The 20,667-nt window shown below is 41.0% G+C and overlaps 1 protein-coding gene across 1 annotated transcript in view; it reads right to left on the bottom strand.

Moving 5' to 3' along the window:
* The window catches only part of DCX-EMAP (Doublecortin-domain-containing echinoderm-microtubule-associated protein), a 403,415-nt gene that overhangs the window by 161,042 nt on the left and 221,706 nt on the right, over positions 1-20,667 (bottom strand). The window contains exon 3 of the mRNA XM_067140171.2: positions 3,654-3,770. Within this exon, the coding sequence (XP_066996272.2) occupies positions 3,654-3,770 (117 nt within the window). The remainder of the gene's footprint in view (positions 1-3,653; positions 3,771-20,667) is intronic.

Raw genomic sequence — 20,667 nt, 5'->3', positions numbered from 1 at the left:
AGCAGAGAAACAATTAGAATGTGCTGGAAAACAAACACTTTTATAAGTTTACAATTATCAAACGCATCTGTATGTAACGAACAAACAAACAAACAAACACAAGTACACTCATGGGACAAGCAGCCCAGTGAGGACCTTGGCCTGATAAATCCAGATAGCCTACAGATATTGAAGTGTCACATGGTCACCTTGACGACCTCTTCAACAGTATTGCTTACCATTCATGATCAAGTTCATTGCCTCTCATATCAGACAACTCCTCAGTTTGTCTCAGGAGTCTACCTGAATCCCATTCCAGTCCACAATCGAGGATTAAAATTCTTGAACGTGCCTGGAATCTAACCTAGAACCCCTGGCAAGAGAATGGAATCTTCTTCCTTAAACCACATATCTCACTCATATATAACATCAATCAGTCATCTTGGCTATATTTAGAGGAGAGACAAGATCTGCACTCTGTGCCAGTTATCCATAGTGTTCTACGGAGCGAAACACCGGTTTACTCGAGAGATGATCTTCAGTATCTATCATCCAGAAATAATCACCAAACAAGGTCATTAACTAACTCCCTGCTAAGTTTCCCATCACACTACTAGTTACAGCGATTCATTCATCCCCGCTACTATCCGCCTGTGGAATTTTCTGCCGGCTGAAATTAGAGACATTCCTAGTATTCAACTTAACTTACATATAAGAACATAATTTATAGAACATATCTAAGATAATGCACATTCTTCGTGCAAATATTAACCGTAGGAACTAGACGATAACTTTTCCTGTTGGTCTGTAGGTTATACAATTTGAGTATGTTGTAGCATTTAACATAAATTAAGTGGTGTATTATGGTTGGGCATAATAGCAGACTCTATATCCTGAGCCACGCCATAGAAAACAAGACGATAATAAATAAATTTAAAAAAAACATTTATACAAATGTGTGTAAACTTATTAATATGCTGGAAACGAAAATAATGGATGACACCGAGAAACATGGTTGTTAACCAGTCAGATTAAAAGGTTTCTGGTAAGGTTGAAGACAGAAACATGTAACGTAAGTGTGTAGTAACGCTGTAGCACGAACATAAACCTAGGTGTTTGGTAAAGCACGCACATGTATTGTAGGTGTTTCTGATAAAGTTGAAAATACGAACAAGTAAAGTACGTGTTTGGTAAAGTGAAACACACGAACATGTAATGTAAGTGTTCGGTAAAGTTTAAGATACGAACATGTAGGCCTAAGTGTTCAATAAAGTTTAAGATACGAACATGTAAGTGTTCAATAAAGTTTAAGATACGAACATGTAATGTAAGTGTTCGGTAAAGTTTAAGATACGAACATGTAAGTGTTCAATAAAGTTTAAGATACGAACATGTAAGTGCTCAATAAAGTTTAAGATACGAACATGTAATGTAGCTGTTTGGTAAAGTTGAAGACACGAACATGTAATGTAGCTGTTCGTAAAGTTTAAGACAGGAACATGTAATGTAGCTGTTTGGTAAAGTTCAAGAAACGTATACGTAATGTAGCTGTTTGGTAAAGTTGAAGACACGAACATGTAATGTAAGTGTTCGTAAAGTTAAAGACAGGAACATGTAATGTAGCTGTTTGGTGAAGTTCTAGAAACGTATACGTAATGTAGCTGTTTGGTAAAGTTTAAGATACGAACATGTAATGTAAGTGTTCGTAAAGTTTAAGACAGGAACATGTAATGTAGCTGTTTGGTAAAGTTCAAGAAACGTATACGTAATGTAGCTGTTTGGTAAAGTCGAAGACACGTGCATGTAATGTAAGTGTTCGTAAAGTTTAAGACAGGAACATGTAATGCAGCTGTTTGGTAAAGTTCAAGAAACGTATACGTAATGTAGCTGTTTGGTAAAGTTCCAGAAACGTATACGTAATGTAGCTGTTTGGTAAAGTTCAAGAAACGTATACGTAATGTAGCTGTTTGGTAAAGTCGAAGACATGAACATGTAATGTAGCTGTTTGGTAAAGTCGAAGACAGGAACATGTAATGTCCTCTCCAACTCCCATGACAAAGGGAAAGCAAGATGCAGTTAAAATATTCACTCTCTTTTCTTTTGGAAATCAATGTACTTTTGATTCTTGAACTTCACTTAAGTTTTACGGTCGCAAACGCATATCCTTTGTTGCTCTGCATACAGTTGATTAAAAAATGTGAACTTTCTGAGAAAGCTTTCAAGAGATTTACAGGAATAATTTTCAAGACAGTTTTTCCTGACTCACCCAACAAGTCACAAATTCTCCATTAATTTACTTCATAAGTACACGGAGATCTTCATAACTTCAATACTCTGGTCTCCAATTTATACTGATCCTTTTCTTTCATTCCCCTGACAGGGACCATTCTCTAAGACCTTTCTATTGCTGAACGAGCGGTTAACTATTGAACTCGAAATGGATGAACAGGCAGGTAAAGCTATGCCGGGTTATTACATTATTCCTTTAGCCTTCTTTTGGCATATCTTTGCTCCATATCAGTCGTGTACTCTGTGATAGGAAAAACACGTACATGATACTGTATATCCTCTAGCTGACTCAAAGATAAAGTCATAAATTCTCCAATAATTTACTTCCAAATACTCGAAGATCGTCATAATATTAATACACAAGTTTCCAATTTATATCGATTGTTTTCTTCCGCCCTCTGGTCTTGGCATCCAGACTGACTCTCATTCTACATTCTTCTAACTTTTTATTTAATACAAAAGACTGTCCTTTAACTTCCCTCTAGTCCTTTCGCTAAGTTACATTTTAATTAACAAACAGTTGTGTCTTCATTCTTATACCACCCATTAGTTACTTTTAAGAAAATTCAATAAATTTCAGCACTGATGCAAACGAAATATTGAATTTACTTACTTTTATATAAGAGTTTAAATGATTTTACTGCACGATCGACTTTGTCACTTTCAGCTAAACGTTATTTAATGCCAACGAAATAAATTCTATTCTACTGTACGAAACCTTCCTCTGCAATACTTCCAGTCTCCTTTTCAGTGTGTCACAAACGAAAATTATTTGCCCAAGTGCGTATCTAATTTTCACCCTACTAATGACTCCATCTTAAAAATCCGGCTCCTTGGCTGAATGGCCAACGTAGTGGCCTTCGTTTCACAGGGCACTGGGATCGATTCCCGGTCAAACCGAGCATTTTAACTATGGTCAATTTCTCTAGGTCGCGGACAGGGTGCTTGTGTGCGTCTTAGTGCACATATCTTGATTCACACACACCACACCAAATTACTCATTACCACAGAAATTCGCAATAATGAACCCATCCCTCCACATGGGTTGACGTCGGAAAGGCCATCCAGTCGTAGAACAGGGCCAAATCCAAACGAAGTGCTGATCCTTAGAAATTCGGAAGAAAGTCAGGATGATAATGAGGAAGATCAGGATGATGATGAAAGACTATACCTTAAATCTAATCAATTAGCATTTTCAGTGAAAAGCCCGCCGGAGGAGAGTGAATGCATCTGGCCGTGTGACTTTTCCACGGAATAATTCTCGATCTACTGTTCCTCATTTTCATTACGAGCGAGGCTCAAGAAACTCCGTGTATGTTCAACTTCTATATGTTACCGTGAAAGTAATCAACTATGGTTTATAAGTGCTAAACATGCTCACTTACCTCCTGTCCAGCAACGGTGTACATGCGTTTCGCACCGTTCATTTTGAGCACCTGTCCCAAGTCATCCAGCACCTCTTCGAATGGCTGTGACGTCCTCAGGTTGAGCAACACACGGCACTACAAAGAAGAATAGTATTAGTCGACATCACCCTCTTGTTTGGCAGAAAATAGTGCAACAATTGGAGCTACGACTGCATCTGATTCCGTTCTACAATAAAGAGTACGTTGTCTCCTCAACTGCTCACTTTCCGAAGTTATAGGATGAGGATTTTAATTCACTAAATGGTAACATTCATCGAACATGTAGCTGCGCGGTTTGGGTCACGTAGGTATCAGCTTGAATTCGGGAGGTAGTGGGTTCGACCGAACACCATTGTCGGCAGCCCTGAAGGTCGTTTTCCGTGGTTTCCCCATTTTCACACCAGGCAAATGCTGGGGATGTACCTTAATTAAGGCCACGGATGCTTCCTTCGCACTCCTAGCCCTTTCCTATCCCATCGTCGCCATAAGACCTGTCTGTGTCGGTGCGACGCAAAACAATTTGTAAAAAAAATGTAACATTTCAGAGCTCTGTGGTATTTGTCTTATTTTTACTCGGACACAGGTAGGCAAAAGTCTTTTCACTCAGACAAGTGATAATGTCCCAAGATCCTTCCAGGTAGGTGCGCGATATTCTGAAACAGCCTTCTTTTTATTTAGGCTGGTTCACATGGGCCGCGTAGCCATTCAAATTACTTGAACGAGTAGGGTCCTCCACCACGGTAGTCCTTACTGGAATGCGGACAGGTCGCCAAACTTGCGTCATGTAAAAGCGTCCGGCGAGTGCTGTTGCAGGTGTGTTTAGGTTTCCCTTGTGGTTGAGCTTTTCCAAAAATGAAGTCGATGGAGGAGAGCTCTTTTAAATTCGTCGAGTTATATTAAGATAATGATAATAATAATAATGTTATCTTGCTTTACGTCCCACTAACTACTTTTACGGTTTTCGAAGACGCTGAGGTGCCGGAATTTAGTCCCGCAGGAGTTCTTTTACGTGCCAGTAAATCTACCGACACTAGGCTGTCGTATTTGAGCACCTTCAAATACCACCGGACTGAGCCAGGATCGAACCTGCCAAGTTGGGGTTAGAAGGCCAGCGCCTTAACCGTCTGAGCCACTCAGCCCGGCCGTTATATTAAGAACATACATATCTATGGTACCGGTATTTGCTTTTCTTCTTCTTTCGTATTTCATTTATAAATTAGGCCTATATTGCTACAGTTCATTTATATTTGTATTTTTAAGAAATCAACAGAATATAATATTTCTTAATGAGGATATTTTCATAAATTTTATTTTGATACTCTTCTTCTTTATCTGTTTACCCTCCAGGGTTGGTTTTTCACTCGAACTCAGCGAGGGATCCCACCTCTACCACCTCAAGGGCAGTGTCCTGGAGCTTCAGACTCTGGGTCGGGGTATACAACTGGGGAGGATGACCAGTACCTCGCCCAAGCGGCCTCACCTGCTATGCTGAACAGGGGCCTTGTAGGGGGATGGGAAGATTAGGAGAGATAGACAAGGAAGAGGGAAGGAAGCGTCCGTGGCCTTACGTTAGGTACCATCCCGGCATTTGCCTGGAGGAGAAGTGGGAAGCCACGGAAAACCACTTCCAGGATGGCTGAGGTGGGAATCGAACCCACCTCTACTCAGTTGACCTCCCGAGGCTGAAGGGACCCCGTTCCAGCCCTCGTACCACTTTTCAAATTTCGTGGCAGAGCCGAGAATCGAACTCGGGCCTCCGGGGATGGCAGCTAATCACACTAACCACTACACCACAGTGGCGGATTTTGATACTCATATATATTTTATATTAAGATTGTACTGAACCGAAAGAAAACTCCCAAAACGACTGAATGTAAAATATATCTTTTGAAATAATTTACCGCTTATGTGCGGTCAGCATCCAGTATTCGGGCAGTAGTGGGTTCGAACCCACCTGTCGGCAGCCCTGAAGATGGTTTTCTGCGATTTCCCAATTTCGCAACAGGCAATTGCTTAATTAAGGCCACGGCCACTTCCTTCGCACTCCTAGCCCTTTCCTGTCACATCGTCGCCATAAGACCTATCTGTGTCGGTGCGACGTAAAGCAACTTGTAAAAAAAGTTGATTGTGTCTCATGAAATATTTTGTTACAAAGAAGACGGAACGTAAAATATATTTTTGAAACAGTTTATCCCCTTCTTGAAAAATTTGATTGCATGCATCATTTTGACCTACATGGTTAACATTGTTTACTACTGACCTTTATGAATGATTTTCACATACTTCTCGCACAAAATTTGAAATTTCATCTTTTATACACGAATGAAATATGTAACGCCTGTGAGCGTACCTAGAGCCTCCGTGGCTCAGGGGGCAGCGATCCTACCTTTCGCCGCTGGGTTCCGTGCTTCAAATCCCGGTCACTCCATGTGAGATTCTTGCTGGACAAAGCGAGGCGGGACAGGTTTTTCTCCGGGTACTCCGGTTTTCCCTGTCATACTTCATTCCAGCAACACTCTCCAGTATCATTTCATTTCATTTCATCTTTCATTCATTAATCATTGCCCCAGAGGAGTGCGACAGGCTTCGGTAGCCGGCACAATTCCTGTCCTCGCCGCTAGATGGGGGCTGCATTCATTCCATTCCATTTTTTTTGCTAGTTGCTTTACGTCGCACCGATACAGATAGGTCTTATGGCGACGATAGGACAGGAAAGGCCTAGGAATGGGAAGGAATTGGCCGTAGCCTTAATGAAGGTACAGCCCCAGAATTTGCCTGGTGCGAAAATGGGAAACCACGGAAAACCATCTTCAGGGCTGCCGACAATGGGGTCTCGAACCGACTATCTCCCGGATGCGAGCTCACAGCTGCGCGCTCCTAACCGCACGGCCAATTCGCCCGGTCATTCCATTCCTGACCCGGTCGAATGACTGGAAAAAAGGGTGTGGATTTTCAATGAGCGTACCTAGTACTACAGTGGCAATAAATAGAAGCACTGCAGGAGTATTTAAAGATTAAAAGGAGGACAATCCTATTTATGGGGTATGAACCCATTATCTTATATTCAGCTTACCTTTTTATAAGTAATATTTGTGTACGTGGGTGTATGAAGCACGAAATGTTTTGATACTTTAGGGAGTAGTTTAGGTCTAATTGAACTCTCGGCTGTATAACGCCCGTATGAAAGTTCATGATTTCTGCATATGCGTCGTCATCATTCCCCCCAAAATTGTCAAGATTTGTAGGCGTTAATCTCAAGAAAGCATTGTATTCCTTTCGACGTTCCAACGCGAGTTCTGAAAGAAGTAAAGCTAAAAGTTCACCTAGTATCTTTCCGTTATAACGATTCTCTAATCCAGTAGTTCCTAGAGCTTTTTATTCCTGTTTGGACTTGAAAAACAATTCATGGATCTTCAAATGAGTCATATTATAAATAAGCCTACGTATTTACGGTATATGATGGGAATATTGTAAATTTTACATCGAAAATACATCTTCTATACTAATTACCATGCATAGTAATAAACTCATAATACAGGGTATTATCTATAAACTTCATGTATTTTTTGAGTAATTGCATGCGTAACTATTAATTTCAAAACGCTAATGTGAAGAATGATTTTGTTTCCGCGCACACAGATTTATTTCAGGTTGGGAGGATCAAATAAAGTTGAATTCTCATATCTGATGTGGCATCCAGATGATGACGGAAACTGAGTTTTGTTGTTGCATGTCACAAAATCCTACTGCGCACAGCTATGTTGCTGGAAACGGGAAGAAATTCTCTACTGCACATTTAGAAACGCCCAAATATTTCTGAAGTAACCTACACCAGAATTCAGAGAGAGGATGTTCGGTAAATCTCTATTTTAAAGTACTGTCTGATGTTGAATCTAGCAATGTTACAAATATTTTTCTGAGCATGTCATCATGTCTTTCTAAATGCTGAAATAGGTTCTTATCCAATTATGTTGTTCCGAGGCAAAACATCATTCATTGTTGAGAAGCATCATATTGATTCTTTGCTATATATTAATTCTAAAATTCAAGTTTGCGCTAAAATTATATAATTTAGTCCATGGCAGTGAATACTAAGATACATTTTCCTTGGAATGGAAGATTGAGTTCATTCGTGTTTGTAAAAAGGTCTGCAATGTAAGCTAATTTCTGCAATCAGACATTTAGAGGGATGAAATGAGTGGTGAATAAGAAAATAAATACATGTCTGATCAAAGGTCAAACACTCGCACGAGACCTTTAACCTGAGACAGCCATCTTACTTCTGAATGAAGCAATACAGTTGTAGTCTTCACAAAAAGTCCAAACAACCTTGTATCGAGTGATCATAATTTAGTATAATTCACTGTGTTGGCCAAGCCATCTAACAAAGTCGTTAAACCATTTTCCAACGTTATGACGACAAGCTCTTGCACAGGATGGTGCCTCAGCTTTGATGCGTGTTACTATCCCAGCCGTCTTTTCTGCCATTGCCTTGGCTCCATCTGCAGAAACATTCATACACTTCTTCCAGCGGATATTACTCGCAGGCATGTAACTACTAATGACATTGTACCTTTCCTCTCCTGTTGTAAGACTTTCAAGAGATTTTCTGAGTAGCACTCTTCCTCGATTTTCTTTTCGGAAACGTACCTGACAGTTCGGAACTAATGGCACGTGGTTATAAACACTGCTGAACCGGGCACGTCTGTTGATTCGTCAAGTTCCGAAAGAGAAAACAAGCGTAGAATCAAGACTGTCATTTTGTATCGGTTGAGAGGTTTTCAAGACAACATTAGATGGCATTTCTTTCTATGTTGTTCTTCCTTATTATCATGGGGTTTAATTAAGGTTTCTACAATTGTATGAACTTCCACTGCTAGGGGTGTGCGACAATTCACCCGGCATGAGACTTCTGTAGCATTTTCAATGTCTCGAAGCTAAGAATTTCTGGAAGTGTAGAAATTCAGTCCTGGTGGTCAAGAAATATATGTTGTCATATCTGCCTGAGCCAACAGTAACAACTGCATTTCCACATCTATCACAATTACAGAAATACTGTCCGACTCGTTGTCTGAATGGTCAGCGTACTGGCCTTCGGTTCAGAGGGTCCCGGGTTCGATTCCCGGCCGGGTCGGGGATTTTAACCTTAATTGGTTAATTCCAATGGCCCGGGGGCTGGGTGTTTGTGCTGTCCCCAACATGCCTGCAACTCACACACCACACTTAACACTATCCTCCACCACAATAACACGCAGTTACCTACACATGGCAGATGCCGCCCACCCTCATCGGAGGGTCTGCCTTACAAGGGCTGCACTCGGCTAGAAATAGCCACACGAAATTATAAATTATACAGAAATACTAGCAGTTATACTTTAGAAGTACAGCGTTGAAAATACGTAAAATAGTGAAATTTTACACACAGTTTTGCTTATTTTCGTATTCACATTCGTACTAAACAAATTGACACTGTAACGAGGTTACTCATGTTTACAATAGAGGAGAAAATCTATTTGCATGTATTTATTGGCATAAATCGGGGGTGGTCTAAAACGACTGTACTGTATATTGAATATTAATTTACGACTTTAACCTAATAATACCATGTCACAATCTCGATCCGTCACTTGAAAGAAAAAGGTGACCTTTGAAAAACCACTGGGAGTTCAGTAAGTTATCAAATCAGGGAAGGACATAGATGTATTTGTGTCTAGGATATGGGCAAGTTGTAGGAGCCTAGCCCAGAATAATTTATATCTGGAGTAGGTGAGGGAAGAATTAGAGGGCCCACACTCACGATGGCCACTACATGGGACCTATGAACGTTGCTGATTCCCAGACATGCCAACTACCATGTCACAAGGAATGTGGGTCAGCGATATCTGACTTCATGGCGTTCCTCTGTGTAAAATTAAAGATATGATAATATTCTTGGAAAAGTACTCTCATTCAACCTGGTTTGTTCTTGACGTCATTCCCACCAAGTGAAGACGAATGAAATGCCTGGCCTACATAACATCATCTACATCACGTCTTTACTTGCAAACAATGCGAGGGTCAGCAGTAATGAGCCCGATGATGAATGAGAATAGCCATCTGTTACCGGACATGGACACAACATGCATGCTTCTTATTCCTTTTATATTCATAGTCGACATCCTTTGGAGCAGAGGTTCCTAATTTGTTGGGGGAGGTTCGTGAGTGACTTAAAAGGGGGCGGGGTGCGGGCGCAGTCATCTTACTCAGGAGGAAAATACATGTGAACTGATAAAAAGGGAAATTAATGTACCGTACATACGACATTAAAACTTGAGAGTAAAAGTTTTTTTGGTAAAGTTGGCAACGAATGCCTTAGCCCTGCCTTGAGGGAAATTGTGGTTTCATAAAATTTTCAGGTAAATTCATTTATGTGGAATTAATTAATTTAGTTACGTGTTTATTTAAATTTCTCTTGAGGCCAAAACTTCGGATGTTGGTGCAGCTTGATCTTGACACTCTGTTGACGTATGATGATTATTTTTATCAGTTTACATTCTTGTTTCAGTCACAAATTCTAGGTTTGTTAAAATTAGTGAACGATTGTGAATTTTGAAATTTTCCCATTTATTATACAGTATAGTCGCTCAAAGAGAATGACAGCATGGAATTGCATGTTCCTCGCATTCAGACTTTAATTATTATCAAAATACACACATAAAATAAAGTCTTCTTTTTTACAAGTCGCTTTACGTCGCACCTACACAGATAGGTTTTATGGCGACGATGGGACAGGAAAGGGCTAGGAGTGGGAAGGAAACAGCCGTGGCGTTGCTTCGGGTACAGCCCCAGTATTCGCCTAGTAACGGACAGCCAAGCGGCCATTAAGGCACTAGAAGCAGTCCGGATAATATCCAGAATGATCTGGTATTGCCACTCACTTCTCCTGAAGCTCTCAAAGTACAACATTGTCAAAATAATATGGGTACCAGGACATGCAGATATAGAAGGAAATGTGGCCAGGAAAGGGGCAGAAACACGTTTTGTAGGCCCAGAAACTGTATGCCGAATTTCCTATGGACAAGCATACTAAAGAACTGTTGAAACTCTGAAGAGAAAGTATAATTTGGGTAGGGCCTAGTAGGACTGTTGACAGGACACTGCATCTGAAAAAACACCTACATAGAATTGGAGTAATAAGAGACAACATATGTACGAAATGCAATGAAGCAGAGGAATCAGCTGAACACATACCTTTCGAATGTGAGGCGCTGGGTAGAATCAGACTCTCCACTCTAGGACTACCAGGTGAAGAGAGAGAAAAAAACCAAGAATACCCAATAACAACAACCTGCAGCTTTGTAAAGGGAGCAGGTATATCTAGGTGGGAATGAAGGAAAACATGCTAGCAAAAGATATTAGAGGTCGACGCTAATTAGGAACTAATATATATAAGCCCCATAAAGAAAAGAAGAAGAATATTTGCCTAGTATGAAAATGGGAAACCACGGAATACCATCTTCAGGGCTGTCGACAGTGGGGTTCGAACCCACTATCTCCCGAATACTGGATACTGGCCCGACTGTAGCTACCGAGCTCGGTAAATAAAGCTTTGCATCTGTCCTGTGTGTTGCTGTCTTGGCCTATCCTATGCAGACCGGTAAGACGGCCATTAGGATGTTTAACGTACTCACAACTGTACGTACAGGCAAACACCGCCACGCTCAAATGGGAGGCAGTAGCACTAGTGTGGAAGTATTAGAGGTGTGTTCTAAGCAGTGTGGTCAGCGTCTAGGATGGACGACGTACAATGTCCACATGTGAACGTGAAAGCATAATCATATTATGTCATCAAGGACAGGTGCTCGCCGTAGGCCGTAATGGAAGTGATGTGTTTCCAACATGGACACTGGACAGGGGGATAGGAACTGTTGGGTACTTGCCTCGCTCAGGTCGTCCAATGGCTACTATTGCAGTCGATGACCATTACCTTTGATTTCAGCTCGGAGGAACCCTGAACGCAATGCCACCATGCTGAGTAATGATCTTCGGGCAGCCACAGGCCATCGCGTTTCAACTCAAACAGTGAGCAACACGTTGCACGAGGCACAACTTCACCCTCGACGCCCAAGGCGAGGCCCTTCTTTCAAATTTGGACATTATGGGGCGCGGTACAGATGGGCCCAGCGTTACAATGAACGGTTTTCTTTCAGAATCGGCATAAAGCCCTTTTCACTGACGAGTGTCACAAAAGACTTGTTCCAGACGTTCGTTGGCAACGTGTTTGGAGGAAATCTGTCAAGCCTCACGTCTCATATACACTGTCAAGGCAAGGTGGTGGTTTCCTGGTGTTTTGGGCTAGCATTATCTGGGGCCACATTTTTTTACAATTTGCTTTACGTCACACCGACACAGATAGGTCTTATGGCGACTATGGGATAGGAAAGAGCTTGGATTGGGAATGAAGCGACCATGGCCTTAATTAAAGTACAGCCCCAGCATTTGCCTGGTGTGAAAATGGGAAACCACGGAAAAACATCTTCAGGGCTGCCGACAGTAGGAATCGAACCCACTATCTCCGGGATGCAAGTTCACAGCTGCGCGTCCCTAACCGCATGGCCAACTCGCCCGGGAATGTCACGGCTGTACGATACAGGGACGACATCCTCCGACCAATAATGACACTGTATCGCCAGCATTTTGAAAGAGAATTGGCGATAATGCGCGCACCCAACGTGCGGTTCTCGTTAATGACTTCGTTAGTGATCACAATATCACTCGAATAGTGTGGGCACAGTGTTCTCCGGACATGATCTCCATCGAACATTCCTGGGGTAAATTAAAGAAGGCTGTCTATGAACGGTATGACCCACCAAGCACTCTGCGAGATCTACGCCGAATCACCATTCAGGAATGGGACAATCTGGACCAATATCACCCACAACGAGCAAAGTGTGCCTGCGAGGAACTTCTACGATACCATGCGCTCATTACTTTTTTCTTTTGAGCGACTTTAAATTATTCTGCCGGGCTGAGTGGCTCAGTTGGTTAAGGCGCTGGCCTTCTGGCCCCAACTTGGCAGGTTCGATCCTGGCTCAGTCCGGTGGTATTTGAAGGTGCTCAAATACGTCAGCCTCGTGTCGGTAGATTTACTGGCACGTAAAAGAACTCCTGCGGGACTAAATTCCGGCACCTCGGCGTCTCCGAAAACCGTAAAAGAGTAGTTAGTGGGACGTAAAGCAAATAGCATTATTATTATTATTAAATTATTCTAAAGTGTGAATGTGTCTGAGAAATAATGTAATAATGGTATGGAATGAAGGGGGCATAGGATTTGTAAAGCTTGCAAAGCGGGAGTGGAAAGTACCAGCCAAAAACATTTGGGAACCGCTCGTTTAGAGTATGACGTATGCTGTCATCAGGCTGATATAACAACAAAAACAACAACAATAATAATAATAAAATTGTACCGGAGGTACACCTGCTCCGTACATTTGAACTGAGTGCCTTTTAGAAGGCCATCTGTGATGTGAACCCTGAACTGTGTATTGGAAGAAGTTTTGTACTTTAATCTTCAGATGTCTCTACTGCCGACTTATGTGTGCCCTCTCTGGATGGAGGAAGGACAATTAACTTTCAAAGAAATTTGTGGTTTCTAAGTTGAATAATCTGAAGAGTTTGTAAAATTGTTTCTTTATGTGTTGAAGTTGTCAGCACTACATAGCCTCCTTCTTCATGATAGTATTAGCCAATCAGAAATTTTTATATTTATTGAATTAGTCAATCAAAATTGAGGATATGTACAGGCCATCGGCCTAGAGAGTTCTGGAACTTTCCCCTCCGCTAAAAAAGCATCAAGTCTTGAGGTCTAGTGTGCATACGTAGTGGAGGCAGGGGAGAGCCTTTCCCGCCGTCGGAAGGCCCAACAGCTCAAGGTAATGGCAGACATCTTTTAAATAAGTAATAGTTTCAGAAAGCTGACTTGAGGGGAAAGTTTCAAAATTCATTCTTAATGTAAATTTCTAAAGTTTTATGTCATATATTAAATGTAAATTTTCAAGGAAGTCTAAGTACTTTATTGAAAACCCTGCTGGGAAGGATGTACCTTAGGGAATAAGGAGTTTCCACCCTCTTTTAATTGCCATTCAGCTTGGTGTTGGGGGACTATGATTTTGTAAAACTTTAAGCTTTATCTCTTCTTTTGGAACTTAAGGTTTGTCTCCAATTAGTCACCCTCTTAGCCTCTGTAACTTAGGGCCATAAGCCCACATAGGATCTTAAGTGTTTCAGAGTATATTTCAAAAGGAGTGCGAGAGTTTAGCCTCCTAGCACTTTGGTTATGGCCGATTTCTTAGGTACTTTCTTTTGATCACTACGGTCATTTAGAATGGGCACACATTGCCTCTGTTTAATTTCCACTAACTCATAGTCTATTGTGGATCAGAATGTCGAGCAGAAAAGACAGTGAACTCTATTTTCTAGGTTTATCTAGTGTTTGGATAGTAAAATTGTGCCTTGGAGAGGCTAGGTTGTAAATACGTTTTGGAGCGCAGTCTCCTAGAGTGTTAATTGAGTGGAGCAAAAGTGTTATTTCGAATAGTGTAACTTGGGAGCTACAAGCTCATTCTGCAAATTATTGTGTACCTGAATTTTGATCATTCCTATAATTTGAGCCGATGAGCTCCTGAATTGTTGTTGTTGTTTATCAAAGTTTAAAGTCAGAGAATGGAAAAGAGAAAGGAAAGATATCAAATTTCGAATTTTAGTGTTTTTAAATTATGCTCTCATCTTTCCTCTGTCCACCCTTTCATGCCCACACCTTCTTACCCCTCTGCAACTTACGGTAGCCCCGTAACAACAACAACAACAACAACAATAATAATAATAATAATAATAATAATAATAATAATAATAATCAGGCTGAGTTGTTTAAAAGGTAGCGTACTAGGTTTCTGTGCCCAAGTTTGCGGGTCCGATCCTAGTTTGTCTGAAGGTGCTCCAATACGCCGGCCTTGTGACCGTACATGATTTACCGGCACGTAAAACAAATTACATTATTATTATTATTATTATTATTATTATTATTATTATTATTATTATATTAGTGGTGGTAGTATTTGCTCGACTGGGCGAGTTGGCCGTGCGCGTAGAGGCGCGCGGCTGTGAACTTGCATCCGGGAGATAGTAGGTTCGAATCCCACTATCGGCAGCCCTGAAAATGGTTTTTCGTGGTTTCCCATTTTCACACCAGGCAAATGCTGGGGCTGTACCTTAATTAAGGCCACGGCCGCTTCCTTACAACTCCTAGGCCTTTCCTATCCCATCGTCGCCATAAGACCTATCTGTGTCGGTGCGACGTAAAGCCCCTAGCAAAAAAAAAAGTATTTGCTCGTGTGCAAATTTCACACGACTTCTCCTTGTCGAAGTCAGAAAGCCTTGTTTACGAAGTACAAAGCCAATTAAATTTGACTGGGTAAGTGGTTAGTGGGAAGTAAAACCCAATTACATAATAATAATAATCCAAACCAAATCCCATGGCGCAACAGCCTCGCCGAGCCAAGGCCTGCCAAGCGACCGTTCCTCAGCCGGAAGGCCTGCAGAAATAATAATAATAATAATAATAATAATAATAATAATAATAATAATAATAATAATAATAATAATAATAATAATAATAATAATAATAATAATAATAATAGCTGAGTTACACTGTCACTGGTTTTCACTGAGGCAACTGCGCGGCCAAAGTAAGAGGGAGTTTTGAACTAAAGTTCACGTACCTGTGGTTCGTATTCCACGTAAAACTGAAGGTCTCGTGGCTTTGATCACGGTACCATTAGTCTCGTTGTAAATTTCCTGAAGGGAAATAGAATCTACGTCCTTCTGATTTAGCCGAGCACGTATTTACTGCTTCGGCTAGGCCGCTCGTTGGCCATAACGTGCAGGTGACCACATTACTATGGGACTCATGTGGTATACAGGATCTTCTGAGAAAAATCAAATATTTAGAAAGAACTTAGCGTGAATCAAAACTAAAAATAGAAGTCCTGCGATCATGGGTCCTAAAAAACTAAATATCTTCTGAGAAATGAGTCGGTGTGCACTATAACTGTTAGAACAGCATATCTTCTAGTGTGAGGACCGAGCTCGATAGCTGCAGTCGCTTAATTGCGGCCAGTATCCAGTATTCGGGAGAGTGGGTTCGAACCCCCCTGTCGACAGCCCTGAAGATGGTTTTCCGTGGTTTCCCAATTTCACACCAGGCAAATTCTAGGGCTGTACCTTAATTAAGGCCACGGCTGCTTCCTTCTCACTCCTAGCCATTTCCTATCCCATCGTCGCCATAAGACGTATCTGTGTCGGTGGGACGTAAAGCAACTTGTGTATGTAAGATCTACGGCAAGAAACAGATGAGAAAACATAATATAACCTTTGTCACTACGTAATGTACAGCATACCTTCATTTGTGTTTGTATCATGAAGGCGCCTAAGAGAACGGGAATATGCAAAGTTCGTAATACGTAAAATTGATCTTATACTACAGTATTATTCTACACTTGGGTAAGTTAGCTTCGTATCTGCTCACCGAGCGAGTTGGCCGTGCGGTTATGAGCGCGTATTCGGGAGATAGTAGTTTCGAGCCTCACTGTCGGCAGCCCTGCAGATGATTTTCCTTGGTTTACCATTTTCACACTAGGCAAATGTTCGGGCTGAAGGTACCTTAATTAAGGCCACGGTCGCTTTCTTCCCACCCCTAGCCTTTTCCTATCCCATCGTCGCCCAAATACCTGTGTCGGTGCAACGTAAATCAGACTGTAAAAATAAATCGTGTTTGTACGTGTTTGTGGGACATTTATCTCTTGTTTTGATGCATGAATCCTCCTTTCTAAATATTGGAACATTTTAAGAGCATTCTGTATATTATAATATGTATCATTGTAAAGAAGAATAATTCCCCGTAACAAACACATTGAGACAGAATGTTAAAGGAACAAGTCTCATTGATCCTCTTATGCTGTTCCTTCCTTGATCAAATCCAGAGGTGGGCAGGTGGCTGAGATGGCCTTGAGGGTGCTGGCGTTATAGCGTGCTTCCACTCCATTAGGTCGACAGGGCGGAAGGCACACAGAGATGGCCCCTCCGTCTGACGGAGAGAAATGGTCTTTACTTGATTGCAAATTAATTCTAGGAGTGAACCTACGGAAATGAAAGAGAGCATTTGTTGATCCCTATTGGGAACATTGCCCTTGAAGTCATGCCGCAGGTCTTCCGGGATTAGTTCAGCGACTGGTCCCTGACCAGTTTCACAACATACAAACAGCCTTGCCCTGCTGTGGTTCCAGGAGATCGTCAGCTCGATATACGAATTACTCTATCACAGACACATCTGACCTCCAACACATGGTACGTTATATAAACGGAGAATTAACTTGATATGGCACGCCGTATGACACGACATGAACCATTAATACGTGCTCCTCAAGGCTAACGGAACATGAGAACATTTCAAATTGGGTGTCGTGCGAAGTTCATCTAGGTCCTCCTCTCAATGTACCGATGATGATGATAATAATAATAATAATAATAACAATAATAATAATAATAATAATAATAATAATAATAATAATAATAATAATAATAATAATAATAATAATTGTACCGGGAGGTACACCTCAACTTCGATCATTCAAAATAAGCGCTTTATGAACTCCTCTATCGACCAAAAAGTGAAACTGATACTATATGAAGTTGGGACTTTAATCGGAAGATGTCACTATTGAAATATTATGTAATTGTGTTATTGTGAAGTTTCGTAAACTAATTGAATTTCTCCTTGTTTTGTTTCGCTATACATCAAGAAGTTCGGACATTTTTCCACAGATGACACTACCAAAAACTCTGATCATGCACTCTGGTGCAAGGTAGAAGAACTTAAAGAAGGTTCGTATTTCTAGGTTTTCATAACTGAATCTATGTTCATTTATTTTTGGGTTGGCAATACTTCTTTTTCTTTCCGCCAGTTTTGAATATGGCCAATCATGAATTTTTGTAATTAATTTTCAACCAATCCCGCATTTCTTGTTCACTTTGAATTTGCCAACAAAAATTGAGAGGGTGTGCCCGGATTAGTTCTGAATTCTCTCGAACCTTCCCTGAGGGTATATAAGTTGCGGCTTTTCGAGTTTCCTTGTCAATTGATCGTCGTCTTTCTAAGTGTGTGTGTTAAGGCAGGAGGCGGGGCGCCTCTTTCTTCGGCCGGCAGAATATCTACAAGGTAATGGCCATATAAATTCTATCTTTCTCGCTGTCTCCGCACATTTATCCGAGGGGAAGGCCCGAATCTTTAACTATGTAACAAACATTTCTAAAATGTAAATCTTACTTTCGGCTAATTTAAATTTCATAAAGTTTGTAACTGTAAATTGGGGATAGAGAGTGAGTTACCCTCTCGAGCTCCCCTTCATCTTGGTTTGAGGTGACTACGTTTTCGTAACTGTTTTCTTCTTGTAATGCATTAAAGTTATTTCCATGCGAGCCACCTCAGCAGGTTGGGACTAGCCCCTGTTTCATCGGCCGAGAGCGCTGTATTTTTTTCAATGTTTCATTATCTGGGAGCGCTGTGTACGCCTCCCTTCAGTTTGTGTTCGGGCCATTTATTTAACCTGTTCTTTCCGCAAAGGCCCGGTAGGTTGGTACTAGATACTCCTGTGAAAAACTATTTCCATTTGTAATTCGTGCCTCATGAGGCCAGAGAGTGTAACATTTTGATGTAATGTTTCCTTGAGTGGACTGTAAGAAATCGAGAGCATGTAAGCTGTTTTCAAAGTTTTGTAATAGTGAAGGGTGCCTCTGGAAGGCTAGATATTGTAATTTTGGGAGCAAGTGCTTTTGAATTAGGGGATTTCTGTTCTTGACTAAATTATTCCTCATTTTGAATTGTATACCTCGTAAACTTGAGCTCGTAGATGAGAAACTGTAAATCGAGAGCTTGAAGCCCAAACTTGTTAAAGTCCCTATTCTTGGGGTGTTCCACTCTTATTTGGCATTGTACCTGAGACATTATTGTTATTTTCACCAAGTGTGAATTTATTAAGTGAAAAGTTGTAAGTTTATTAAGTTGTTTTTGAAGAAATACAACCTTCAGTTCAAATTTTAAATTGATTTTGATATTCTAGATAGACCCATTCACCCCAGCAAATTCTTTATCCTCTTTCTGCTCCACGGGTATCCCCGTAACAATAACAATAATAATAATAATAATAATAATAATAATAATAATAATAATAATAATAATAATAATAATAATAATAATAATAATAATAAATTAATTTCGTGTGGCTATTTCTATCCGGGTGCAGCCCTTGTAAGGCAGACCCTCCGATGAGGGTGGGCGGCATCTGCCATGTGTAGGTAACTGCGTGTTATCGTGGTGGAGGATAGTGTTATGTGTGGTGTGTCAATTGCAGGGATGTTGGGGACTGCACAAATACCTAGCCCCCGAGCCATTGGAATTAACCAACGAAAGTTAAAATCCCCGACCCGGCCGGAAATCGAATCCGGAACCCTCAGGGCCAAAGGCCAGCACGCTAACTATTTAGATGTGGAGCCGGAAATAATAATAATAATAATAATAATAATAATAATAATAATAATAATAATAATAATAATAAATGTCCACCTCTGGTGTAGTTGTTGGTGTGATTAGCTGCCACCCCGGAGGCCCAGCTTCGATTTCCGGCTCCGCCACGAAATTTAAAAAGAGGTACTAGGGCTAGAACTGTGTTCACTCAACCTCGGGAGGTCTAGTGATTAGGTTGGGGGAGGGAGAGGGAGAGGGTATGAGGCTGAGTGGACCCCGTTCCAGCCCTCGTACCACTTTTCAAATTTCGTGGCAGAGCCGGGAATCGAACCCGGGCCTCCGGGGGTGGCAGCTAATCACTCTAACCACTACTCGAGGTGTATTATTATTATTATTATTATTATTATTATTATTATTATTATTATTATTATTATTATTATTATTATAGAAGGCATGTAGCCTATCAAAACAATATGAGCTACAATAAACTAACACTCCCTCCTCAGCGCCGACGGCATTTATTTTTTAATCAAGCCCAGTTTTACGGCCGGATGCCCTTCCTGATGCCAAGCTCAGGTGAAGGGATGTATTCACTATCGCGTTTTCTGTGCTCGTTGCTAGTATGATGTGTTATTATTATTATTATTATTATTATTATTATTATTATTATTATTATTATTATTATTATTATTATTATTATTATTATTATAGAAGGCATGTAGCCTATCAAAACAATATGAGCTACAATAAACTAACACTCCCTCCTCAGCGCCGACGGCATTTATTTTTAATCAAGCCCAGTTTTACGGCCGGATGCCCTTCCTGATGCCAAGCTCAGGTGAAGGGATGTATTCACTATCGCGTTTTCTGTGCTCGTTGCTAGTATGATGTGTTATTATTATTATTATTATTATTATTATTATTATTATTATTATTATTATTATTATTATTATTATTATTTAGGTTTGGTATACCCATTTTACATGTTATCAGAATTCTGAAGTCCTAGACGTTGAGCGTTGTTCGGCCTATATATTTTGGCACAAACCTATATCCGACCTTCCATTTTTTATACATTAGTGCTTATTTTATGTAGGGGCTGCCTGGCCGAGGCGGTAAAGGCGTGCTCGGTTCACCCGGAGGGATGTGGTTTCGATTCTCCGCCAAGAAGTCGGAAAATTTTCAAATTCCGGAGGTGCACATGGCCTGAGGTTCACTCAGACTACACCAAAAGTGAGTACTAGGTTAATTCTTGGGGGGCAAGGTGGCAGGGCGTATAGGTAACCACTCTACCCCACCATGTGCCCAAGTTACGGATGATGGAGTACCACTCTACTCAAGTGACCGAGCGAGTTGCCGTGTGGTTAGGGTCGGGCAGCTGTGAGTTGTCATTCGGAAGAAAGAAAAGCGCTGGTCCCATGAAGATATTACATAACA

The sequence above is a fragment of the Anabrus simplex genome, chromosome 2 (assembly GCF_040414725.1).
Source record: "Anabrus simplex isolate iqAnaSimp1 chromosome 2, ASM4041472v1, whole genome shotgun sequence".
Classification (NCBI taxonomy): Eukaryota; Metazoa; Arthropoda; class Insecta; order Orthoptera; family Tettigoniidae; genus Anabrus; species Anabrus simplex.
Note: the sequence above shows the minus strand (reverse complement) of the source record. Positions and strands in the feature narration are given on the sequence as shown.